The sequence below is a fragment of the Carcharodon carcharias genome, chromosome 6 (assembly GCF_017639515.1).
Source record: "Carcharodon carcharias isolate sCarCar2 chromosome 6, sCarCar2.pri, whole genome shotgun sequence".
In the NCBI taxonomy this organism is placed as follows: Eukaryota; Metazoa; Chordata; class Chondrichthyes; order Lamniformes; family Lamnidae; genus Carcharodon; species Carcharodon carcharias.
The window spans coordinates 175,304,899-175,316,340 of NC_054472.1; the positions used below are offsets into that span (position 1 = coordinate 175,304,899).

Sequence of the window (11,442 nt, forward strand, 5' to 3'; positions counted from 1 at the left end):
CTTTCCGAACCAATTTTCTTGAGGTTTGGCCTTTTGTGCACCTTGCCTTCTCCTTTGCCCACTCTGGCTCACCCAGCCCTCAGCTTAAGAATTCACTGCCTATAACAGCACTTCATTGTCTGTAAAACTTTGAGGCGGCCCAAGATTGTGAAACGCACTATATAAATACAATTTCCGTCTTTCTTTAACCACCGTTGCCTCTCAGTTTCATTTTCCTTTAAAACCCATCTCTTTGGTCAATATTATAGTCACCCTTCCTAATATCACCTTCTTTAGCTCAACATCCAATTTTTTAAACTACACCTCTGATATCCCGTGAAGGAATTTATGGATTTACAAATCTTTACAATTCAGCCCCCATTTTACTAAGGAATGCGTAAGAAGCATACAGAAGAGGCCCTTCGGCCTATTGAGTTGTGCCAGCTCTGAGTTATCCAATTCGTCCCGTTCCCTTGCTCTTTTCCCATACACCTGCAACATTTTCCTATGCAAGTTTATATCCAATTGTCTTTTTAAAAGTTACAATTGAATCTGCTTCCATCGCTATTTTGAGGAACACAACTCGCTGTGTAAGAAGAATTTTCCTCTCCCCCTCTGGTTCTTTTGTCTCTTTTATCTGTTGTCTGCTTACTGACCTCCCAGCCCCTAGAAAGTTTCTTCTTGTGTATCAAAACACTTCATAATGTTGAACAGCTCTAAGAAATCTTCCTCCAACCTTCACTGCTCCCGGTTTCCTGACTTTCCATCATATTTTCGACCTTGCATCAGTCTGCTGCTCATTCCCTGGCCTCTCCATTCTCCCGCCAACGCTCTGGAAATCGCTTCCTAAACCACCTTTGTCTCAACACTCCTCTCTCTGCTGATCGTCAAAAGTCCCATAAAATCCTCTCTCTTGGACTTTGCCTCTGGCCTGCTCCCGAAATTAATCCCGTCCCTGCTCCTAGCCCATCTCCCCCTCTATCCGACGAATGGCAACAACGGAGGCCATTCAGCCACTCGAGCCCATTCTGTCCATTCAATGAGATCATGGCTGATCTGCATATTAACTCCATCTATTGACCTTGGCTCTATAACCCATAAATGCCCTTACATAATGCTGGGTGTCTGAAGTGTTACACACTCTACAGCCATAGAAATTGACGGACTGTCCAACACTCTGATCCAATAACATTGAGAGTGTGACTGTTGTAAGATCTTTTTAATTCCACAGTGGCTGTTATCAGGGAAATTCCACAGTAAACAAAAACAGAATACCTGGAAAAACTCAGCAGGTCTGGCAGCATCGGCAGAGAAGAAAAGAGTTGACGTTTCGAGTCCTCATGACCCTTCGACAGAACTTGAGTTCGAGTCCAAGAAAGAGTTGAAATATAAGCTGGTTTAAGGTGTGTGTGTGGGGGGCGGAGAGATAGAGAGAGAGGTGGAAGGGGGATGTGGTTGTAGGGACAAAGAAGCAGTGATAGAAGCAGATCATCAAAAGATGTCAACAACAATAGTACAATAGAACACATAGGTGTTAAAGTTGGTGATATTATCTAAACGAATGTGCTAATTAAGAATGGATGGTAGGGCACTCAAGGTATAGCTCTAGTGGGGGTGTTTTTTTTTAAATAATGGAAATAGTTGGGAAAAGGAAAATCTATATAATTTATTGGAAAAAAAAGGAAGGGGGAAACAGAAAGGGGATGGGGGATGGGGCTCACGACCTAAAGTTGTTGAATTCAATATTCAGTCCGGAAGGCTGTAAAGTGCCTAGTCGGAAGATGAGGTGTTGTTCCTCCAGTTTGCGTTGGGCTTCACTGGAACAATACAGCAAGCCAAGGACAGACATGTGGGCAAGAGAGCAGGGTGGAGTGTTAAAATGGCAAGCGACAGGGAGGTTTGGGTCATTCTTGCGGACAGACCGCAGGTGTTCTGCAAAGCGGTCACCCAGTTTACGTTTGGTCTCTCCAATGTAGAGGAGACCACATTGGAAGTAACGAATGCAGTAGACTAAGTTGGGGGAAATGCAAGTGAAATGCTGCTTCACTTGAAAGGAGTGTTTGGGCCCTTGGATGGTGAGACGGTGAGGAGAGAGGAAGTGAAGGGGTAGGTGTTGCATCTTTTGCGTGGGCATGGGGTGGTGCCATAGGAGGGGGTTGAGGAGTAGGGGGTGATGGAGGAGTGGACCAGGGTGTCCCGGAGGGAGCGATCCCTACGGAATGCCGAAAAGGGGGGTGAAGGGAAGATGTGTTTGGTGGTGGCATCATGCTGGAGTTGGCGGAAATGGCGGAGGATGATCCTTTGAATGTGGAGGCTGGTGGGGTGATAAGTGAGGACAAGGGGGACCCTATCATGTTTCTGGGAGGGAGGAGAAGGCATGAGGGCAGATGCGCGGGAGATGGGCCGGACACGGTTGAGGGCCCTGTCAACGACCGTGGGTGGAAAACCTCGGTTAAGCAAGAAGGAGGACATGTCAGAGGAACTGTTTTTGAAGGCAGCATCATCAGAACAGATGCGACGGAGGCGAAGGAACTGAGAGAATGGGATGGAGTCCTTACAGGAAGCGGGGTGTGAGGAGCTGTAGTCGAGATAGCTGTGGGAGTCGGTGGGTTTGTAATGGATATTGGTGGACAGTCTATCACCAGAGATTGAGACAGCGAGGTCAAGGAAGGGAAGGGAAGTGTCAGAGATGGACCACGTGAAAATGATGGAGGGGTGGAGATTGGAAGCAAAATTAATAAATTTTTTCAAGTCCCGACGAGAGCATGAAGCGGCACCGAAGTAATCATCGATGTACCGGAGAAAGAGTTGTGGAAGGGGGCCGGAGTAGGACTGCAACAAGGAATGTTCCACATACCCCATAAAGAGACAGGCATAGCTGGGGCCCATGCGGGTACCCATAGCCACACCTTTTATTTGGAGGAAGTGAGAGGAGTTGAAGGAGAAATTGTTCAGCGTGAGAACAAGTTCAGCCAGACGGAGGAGAGTAGTGGTGGATGGGGATTGTTCGGGCCTCTGTTCGAGGAAGAAGCTAAGGGCCCTCAGACCATCCTGGTGGGGGATGGAGGTGTAGAGGGATTGGACGTCCATGGTGAAGAGGAAGCGGTTGGGGCCAGGGAACTGGAAATTGTTGATGTGACGTAAGGTGTCAGAGGAATCACGGATGTAGGTGGGAAGGGACTGGACAAGGGGAGAGAGAAGGGAGTCAAGATAACGAGAAATGAGTTCTGTGGGGCAGGAGCAAGCTGAGATGATCAGTCTACCGGGGCAGTTCTGTTTGTGGATTTTGGGTAGGAGATAGAAGCGGGTCGTCCGAGGTTGGGCGACTATCAGGTTGGAAGCTGTGGGAGGAGATCCCCAGAGGAGATGAGGTCACTGACAGTCGTCGAAACAATGGCTTGATGTTCAGTGGTGGGGTCATGGTCCAGGGAGAGGTAGGAGGAAGTGTCTGCGAGTTGACGGTCAGCCTCCGCAAGGTACAGCGCGTGCCCCCAGTTTCATTTTATCCTTCGGCTCATCCGACGCCTCAACAAGAAACTTTTTCTCTTTCTCTCAAGTGCTAAGGAACACAAGCTCCAACAACTCATCGACACCAACACCCATCTAGGACCCTCCACCCCTGCCTGTCCCTCCGTCCCCACCCTTTCTTCCAATCCCAACCCCAGCCGTGTATTCACTATACCCCCTGACCTTCCCTTCTCCGATGCTGAACGTTCAGTGCTCAGCAAAGGACTTGGTTTCATCCCTTACGCCCTCATCTCAATGAATTTCGGGCTCGGCATGATACTGAACTCTTCTTCCGCCGTCTTCGTCTCCGGGCTCACTTCTTTGGGCAGGAGTCCTTTCCCAGTTCAACGGATCCTTTTACCCATCTCCAATATTCTCCCTCCACCTGGACCCCTCCCTCTGGATTCTTACCTTCTCTCGATCTTTTCATTGAGAACTGTCGGCGCGACATTAGTCGTCTCAATTTCTCTGCTCCTCTCACCCATTCTAACCTGTCTCTCTCTGAACTTACTGCACTCCATTCTCTCAGGTCCAACCCTGACATTGTCATCAAACCCGCTGACAAGGGTGGTGCTGTTGTTGTCTGGCGCACTGACCTCTACCTCGCGGAGGCTGAGCGTCAACTCGCAGACACTTCCTCCTACCTCTCCCTGGACCATGACCCCACCACTGAACATCAAGCCATTGTTTCCAGGACTGTCACTGACCTCATCTCCTCTGGGGATCTCCCTCCCACAGCTTCCAACCTGATAGTCGCCCAACCTCGGACGGCCCACTTCTATCTCCTACCCAAAATCCACAAACAGAACTGCCCCGGTAGACCGATCGCCTCAGCTTGCTGCTGCCCCACAGAACTCATTTCTCGTTATCTTGACTCCCTTCTTTCTCCCCTTGTCCAGTCCCTACCCACCTACATCCGTGATTCCTCTGACACCTTACGCCACATCAACAATTTCCAGTTCCCTGGCCCCAACCGCTTCCTCTTCACCATGGACGTCCAATCCCTCTACACCTCCATCCCCCACCAGGATGGTCTGAGGGCCCTTAGCTTCTTCCTCGAACAGAGGCCCGAACAATCCCCATCCACCACTACTCTCCTCCGTCTGGCTGAACTTGTTCTCACGCTGAACAATTTCTTCTTCAACTCCTCTCACTTCCTCCAAATAAAAGGTGTGGCTATGGGTACCCACATGGGCCCCAGCTATGCCTGTCTCTTTATGGGGTATGTGGAACATTCCTTGTTGCAGTCCTACTCCGGCCCCCTTCCACAACTCTTTCTCCGGTACATCGATGATTACTTCGGTGCCACTTCATGCTCTCGTCGGAACTTGGAAAAATTTATTAATTTTGCTTCCAATCTCCACCCCTCCATCATTTTCACATGGTCCATCTCTGACACTTCCCTTCCCTTCCTTGACCTCTCTGTCTCAATCTCTGGTGATAGACTGTCCACCAATATCCATTACAAACCCACCGACTCCCACAGCTATCTCGACTACAGCTCCTCACACCCCACTTCCTGTAAGGACTCCATCCCATTCTCTCAGTTCCTTCGCCTCCGTCGCATCTGTTCCGATGATGCTACCTTCAAAAACAGTTCCTCTGACATGTCCTCCTTTTTCCGTAACCGAGGTTTTCCACCCACGGTCGTTGACAGGGCCCTCAACCGTGTCCAGCCCATCTCCCGCGCATCCGCCCTCACGCCTTCTCCTCCCTCCCAGAAACATGATAGGGTCCCCCTTGTCCTCACTTATCACCCCACCAGCCTCCGCATTCAAAGGATCATCCTCCGCCATTTCCGCCAACTCCAGCATGATGCCACCACCAAACACATCTTCCCTTCATCCCCCTTATCAGCATTCCGTAGGGATCGCTCCCTCCGGGACACCCTGGTCCACTCCTCCATCACCCCCTACTCCTCAACCCCCTCCTATGGCACAACCCCATGCCCACGCAAAAGATGCAACACCTGCCCCTTCACTTCCTCTCTCCTCACTGTCCAAGGGCCCAAACACTCTTTTAAGTGAAGCAGCATTTCACTTGCATTTCCCCCAACTTAGTCTACTGCATTCGTTACTCCCAATGTGGTCTCCTCTACATTGGAGAGACCAGACGTAAACTGGGCGACCGCTTTGCAGAACACCTGCGGTCTGTCCGCAAGAATGACCCAAACCTCCCTGTCGCTTGCCATTTTAACACTCCACCCTGCTCTCTTGCCCACGCCTGTCCTTGGCTTGCTGCATTGTTTCAGTGAAGCCCAACGCAAACTGGAAGAACAACACCTCATCTTCCGACTAGGCACTTTACAGCCTTCCGGACTGAATATTGAATTCAACAACTTTAGGTCGTGATCTCCCTCCCCCATCCCCAGTTTCCCCCTTCCTTTTTTTTCCAATAAATTATAAAGATTTTCCTTTTCCCACCTATTTCCATTATTTAAAAAAACACCCCCACTAGAGCTATACCTTGAGTGCCCTACCATCCATTCTTAATTAGCACATTCGTTTAGATAATATCACCAACTTTAACTTTAACACCTATGTGTTCTATTGTACTATTGTTGTTGACATCTTTTGATGATCTGCTTCTATCACTGCTTGTTTGTCCCTACAACCACACCACCCCCCTCCACCTCTCTGTCTCTCTATCTCTCCGCCCCCCACACACACACCTTAAACCAGCTTATATTTCAACTCTTTCTTGGACTCGAACTCAAGTTCTGTCGAAGGGTCATGAGGACTCGAAACGTCAACTCTTTTCTTCTCCGCCGATGCTGCCAGACCTGCTGAGTTTTTCCAGGTTATTCTGTTTTTGTTTTGGATTTCCAGCATCCGCAGTTTTTTTGTTTTTTAATTCCACAGTGGCCCTGTCGGGAGTATAACTCTGGTCCAGGAGCGGCCTCGGGCGGTGCAGAGTAACCGCGCCGGGGGAAAGCCCCGAAAGCCCGCTATCAGCTTAGGAGAGCTTCCCCCGGCACCGACATTACTCACTTGCAGGCACCTGTGTATAGGCGGGATGTCCATAACAAACGGCGCTGAGTGAGGAACAACCACAGGCGGCGGTTTTACTCAAGGGAAGAGGAGGGGGGGCCTCAGGCCGCCCGGCTCCAGCGGTTCGTGCGGCCGCCCAACGATCAACCTGTCGCCGGGAGGAGTAGCAGCGCGCCCCCGGTGACCGGAAGGACTAACAGCGCACCTCCGATGGCCGGGAGGAGTAACAGCGCGCCCCCGGTGGCCGGGAGGAGTAACAGCGCGCTCCCGGTGGCCGGGAAGACCAGCAGCGCCCCCCTCCCCCCCCTGTCGCGGGGAGGCGTAACAGCGCGCCCCCTGTCGCTGGAAGGAGCAGCAGCGCACCCCCTGTCACTGGGAGAAGCAGCAGGGCGCCCCTTGCCACCGGGAGGAGTAACAGCGCAGGAGGAGAGGAAAAAGAGGGGAAGGGCAATAATGATAGGAGGCTCGATAGTAAGGGAAACAGACAGGCGTTTCTGTGGCCGTAGACATCACTCCAAGATGGGTTGTTGCCTCCCTGGTGCCAGGGTGAAGGATGTCACTGAGCGACTGCAGGGCATTCTAAAGTGGGAGGGCAAACAGACAGAGATCGTGGTGCATATTGGTACCACTGACATAGGTGAAAAGAGGGATGAGGTCCTGCAAGCGGAATTTAGGGAACTAGGAAACAGATTAAAAAACAGGAAGATAAAAGCAAAATACTGCGGATGCTGGAAATCTGAAACAGACTGGTTGACCGCTTTGCGGAACACCTTCAGTCTGTCCACAAGCATGACCCAGACCTCCCTGTTGCTTGCCATTTCAACACACCACCCTGCTCTCATTCACACATGTCCGTCCTTGGCTTGCTGCAATGTTCTAGTGAAACTCAACGCAAACTGGGGGAACAGCACCTCATCTTCCAACTGGGCACCTTACAGCCTTCCGGACTGAATATTGAGTTCAACAACTTCAGATCATGAACTCTCTCCTCCATCCCCAACCGCTTTCCGATCCTCCTTTTTCCAATAATTTATAATTTTAAAAAAATATATTTTTCTTTTCCCACCTATTTTAAAATTTATTTTGATCTATTGTTTTATCTCCCCCTTTTAGCCCATTTTGATCCCTTCCCCCCACCCCACCCCCACTAGGGCCATCTGCCACTTGCATGTCCTGCTAGCTACCCTTAATGTCCCCATTAGCACATTCCTTGGATAATATCACCATCGTCAACACCCCTTTGTCCTTTTGTCTATGACATATTTGGCAATCTCTTCTTTGCCTCCACCTATCACCGGCCCTCTATTCAGCTCTACTTGTCCCACCCCCCTCTACCAGCTTATATTTCACCTTATTTCTATTTTTCCTTAGTTCTGATGAAGACTCATACAGAGTCGAAATGTTAACTGTATTCCTCTCCGCAGATGCTATCAAACCTGCTGAGTTTTTCCAGCTATTTTTGTTTTTGTTAAAAAAATAGGACCTCAAAGGTAGTAATCTCCGGATTACTTCTGGTGCCATGCGCTAGTGAGTATAGAAAAAGGACGTTAGTCCAGATGAATGCGTGGCTGGAAAGATGGTGCAGGAGGGAGGTCTTTAGATTTCTGGGACATTGAGACCATTTCTGGGGGCGGTGGGACCTGTACAAGGTGGACGGGTTGCATCTGAACCGGAATGGGACTAACATCCTTGCGGGGAGGTTTGCTAGTGCTGTTGGGGAGGGTTTAAACTAACTTGGCAGGGGGATGGGAACCTGAGAGGAGGTTCAGCAGGGGGAAATGCACAGCCAAAATTAGAAGAGAGAGCAAGTGAGTCTGGAAGGCATAGAAATTATAGGCCAGTTAAGGCACAAGGGAGTTTGGCAAGGTTGGATGCTATTTATTTTAATGCAAGGGGTCTGACGAATAAGGCAGGTAAGTTGAGGGCACAAATTAACACATGGAAATATGATGACATTGCTGTCACAGAGACATGGTTGAGAGAGGGGCAGGATTGGCAGCTCAATATTCCAGGATATAGGGTCTTCAGGCGAGACAGGGAAGGAGGTAAAAGAGGAGGGGATATCGCAATATTGATCACGGAATCAATTACAGCAGTAAGGAGGGATGGCAGCTTAGAAGGCTCCCCAAATGAAGCCATATGGGTAGAGCTTAAAAACTAAAAAGAAGCAATCACATTGCAGGGAGTGTACTATAGGCCCCAAAACAGTCAGAGAGAAATAGAAGAGCAGATATGTAGGCAAATTTCAGAGAAGTGTAAGAATAATAAGGTAGTAATATTGGGGAATTTCAACTTCCCTAACATTAACTAGGTTAGTCATAGTGTGATAGGTTTAGAGGGAGCGGAATTCTTAAAATGCATCAAGGAGAGCTTTTCAAGCCAGTACATAGAAGGTCCTACAAGAATGTGGGTGGTCCTGGACTTAATTTTAGGAAATGAAGCCAGGCAAGTGGTAGAGGTATCAGTGGGGGAGCATTTTGCAGATAGTGATCATAACTTCATTAGATTCAAGGTTGTTATGGAAAAGAACAAGGATAGTCCAAAAATCAGAGTTCTAAATTGGGGGAAGGCTGATTTTAATAAGATCAGATATGATTTGGCCAGAGTGGACTGGGAGCAGCTAATTTTAGGTAAATCTGCATCAGAGCAGTGGGACTCATTCAAGAAGGAAATAGGGAGAGTACAGGGCCAACATATTCCAGTAAAGATAAAGGGTGGGACCAACAAATCCAGGGAACTCTGGATGTCGAGGGATATATAGGATTGGATAAAGAGAAAAAGGGAGGCTTATGGCAGATACTGAGGGCTCAAAACAGCAGAAGTCCTAGAGGAGTATAGAATGTAAAGGGGGGAACTTAAAAAGGGAATTAGGAGAACAAAAAGGGGGCCTGAAAAAACAATGGCAGGTAAAATAAAGGAAAATCCAAAGTTATTTTACAAGTACATTAAGTGTAAGAGGATAACTAAGGAAAGAGTAGAGCCCATTAAGGACCATAGTGGTAATTTGTGTGTGGAGCTGGGAGGTGTAGGTAGGGTTCTAAATGAATACTGTGTGTCAGTGTTCACAAGTGAGAGGGACGACGTGGGTATGGAAATCAGGCAGAAGGACTGTGATATAATTAAAGGAATTAGGATAGAAAGGGAGGAGGTTCTAAGTGGTCTGGTAGGTTTAAAAGTAGATAAATCTCCAGGCCCGCATGAAATGTATCCCAGGATGTTGAGTGAGGCAAGGGAGGAAGTGGCAGGGGCGCTGGCAATAATTTTCAATACCTCTCTGGCCACAGGAGAGGTGCCAGAGGACTGGAGGACAGCCAATGTGGTATCGTTATTCAAGAAGGGAGGAAGGGATAAACCAGGGAACTACAGGCAGTCAATCCAACCTCAGTAGTGGGGAAACTATTATAAGTAATTCTGAGGGACAGAATTAATCTACACTTGGAGAGGCAGGTACTAATCAAGGACAGTCAGCATGGTTTTGTTAAGGGGAGGTCATTTGATTGAAATTTTCGAATGGTGACCAGGTGTGTACATGAGGACAATGCATTTGACGTAGTCCACTTGGACTTCAGCAAGGCTTTTGATAAGGTCCCACGTGGGACACTGATAATGAAGGTAAGAGCCCATGGGATCCAAGGCAATTTGGCAAATTGGATCCAGAATTGGCTGAATGGCAGGAAGCAGAGGGTGATAGTCGAGGGTCATTTTTGTGACTGGATGCCTGTGTCCAGAGGGGTTCCACAGGGATCAGTGTTGGGTCCCTTGCTGTTTGTGGTATATATAAATGATTTAAACTTAAATGTAAAAGTGTTGATCTGTAAGTTCGCGGATGACAAGAAAATTGGTGGAGTGGTAAATAGTGAGGAGGATAGCCTTAGATTACAGGAGGATATAGACGGGCTGGTCAGATGGACTGATCAGTGTGAGCTAATGCACTTGGGCAGGACAAACAAGGCACGGGAATACATGATGAATGGTAGGACCCTGGGAAGTACTGAGGATCAGAGGGACCTTGGTGTGCATGTCCACCGGTCCTTTAAGGTAGCGGCACAGGTAGATAAGGTGGTTAAGAAGGCATATGGGATAGTTGCCTTTATTAGCCGAGGCATAGGGTATAAGAGCAGGGAGGTTCTGCTGGAACTGTATAAAACGCTGGTTAGGCCACATTGCGTGCAGTTCTGGAATCCGCATTATAGGAAGGATGTGATTGCACTAGAGAGAGTGCAGAGGAGATTTACCAGGATGTTGCCTGGGTTGGAGAGTTTTAGTTATGAGGAGAGATTGGATAGATTGGGGTTATTTTCCTTGGAGCAGAGGACATTGAGAGGGGACATGATTGAGGTGTATAAAATTATGAGTGGCATAGATAGGGTAGACAGGAAGGAACTTTTCCCCTTGGTGGAGGAATCAATAGCCAGGGGGCATAGTTTTAAGGTAAGGGGCAGGAGGTTTAGAGGGGATGTGAGGAAGAATTTTTTCACCCAGAGGGTGGTGGGAATCTGGAACTCACTGGCTGAAAGGGTGGTAGAGGCAGAAACCCTCATAACATTTAAGTAGTATTTGGATGTGCACTTGCGATGCCATGGTATACAAGGCTATGGGCCTAGTGCTGGAAAATGGGATTAGAATAGTTAGGTACTTGTTTGACCGGTGCAGACTCGATGGGCAAAATAGCTTTTTTCTGTGCTGTAGATCTCTTTGACTCTATGACAGCTTTGCGCCATCTGCTGTTAAGAGGACCAACCTGCAGTCTACAGTCGCATTGCTTGAGGATCAAATTTTTACTGATTCCAACCGTTAGGAAAAGAAAGCACTTTAAAGCAGAAAATGCTGGAAATACCAAGTCTGGGAGCATCTATGGAGGGAGAAGCAGAGTTAATGTTTCAGATCATTTGTCATTCATTATATTTATATTTTGTGTTTCCAGCATCCATAGTATTTTTCTTTTTAACAAGGGAAGTTTGGGTGC

The 11,442-nt window shown here is 48.3% G+C and overlaps 1 protein-coding gene across 6 annotated transcripts in view; it reads right to left on the minus strand.

Annotated features, from left to right (window-relative positions):
• Positions 1–6,690, minus strand: part of LOC121278670 (centrosomal protein of 290 kDa-like) — a 31,482-nt gene extending 24,792 nt beyond the window's left edge. For 2 of the 6 annotated variants that reach the window (XM_041188985.1, XM_041188983.1), the window contains exon 1: positions 6,477–6,689. In XM_041188985.1, coding sequence (XP_041044919.1) covers positions 6,477–6,509 — 33 coding nt within the window. In that variant the 5' untranslated portion in view covers positions 6,510–6,689. Of the gene's footprint in view, positions 1–6,157; positions 6,212–6,476 lie in introns of those variants that run through there. The other 4 variants (XM_041188987.1, XM_041188984.1, XM_041188988.1 and 1 more) reach the window with 3 other exon arrangements.
• Positions 6,691–11,442: the final 4,752 nt, after the last annotated feature.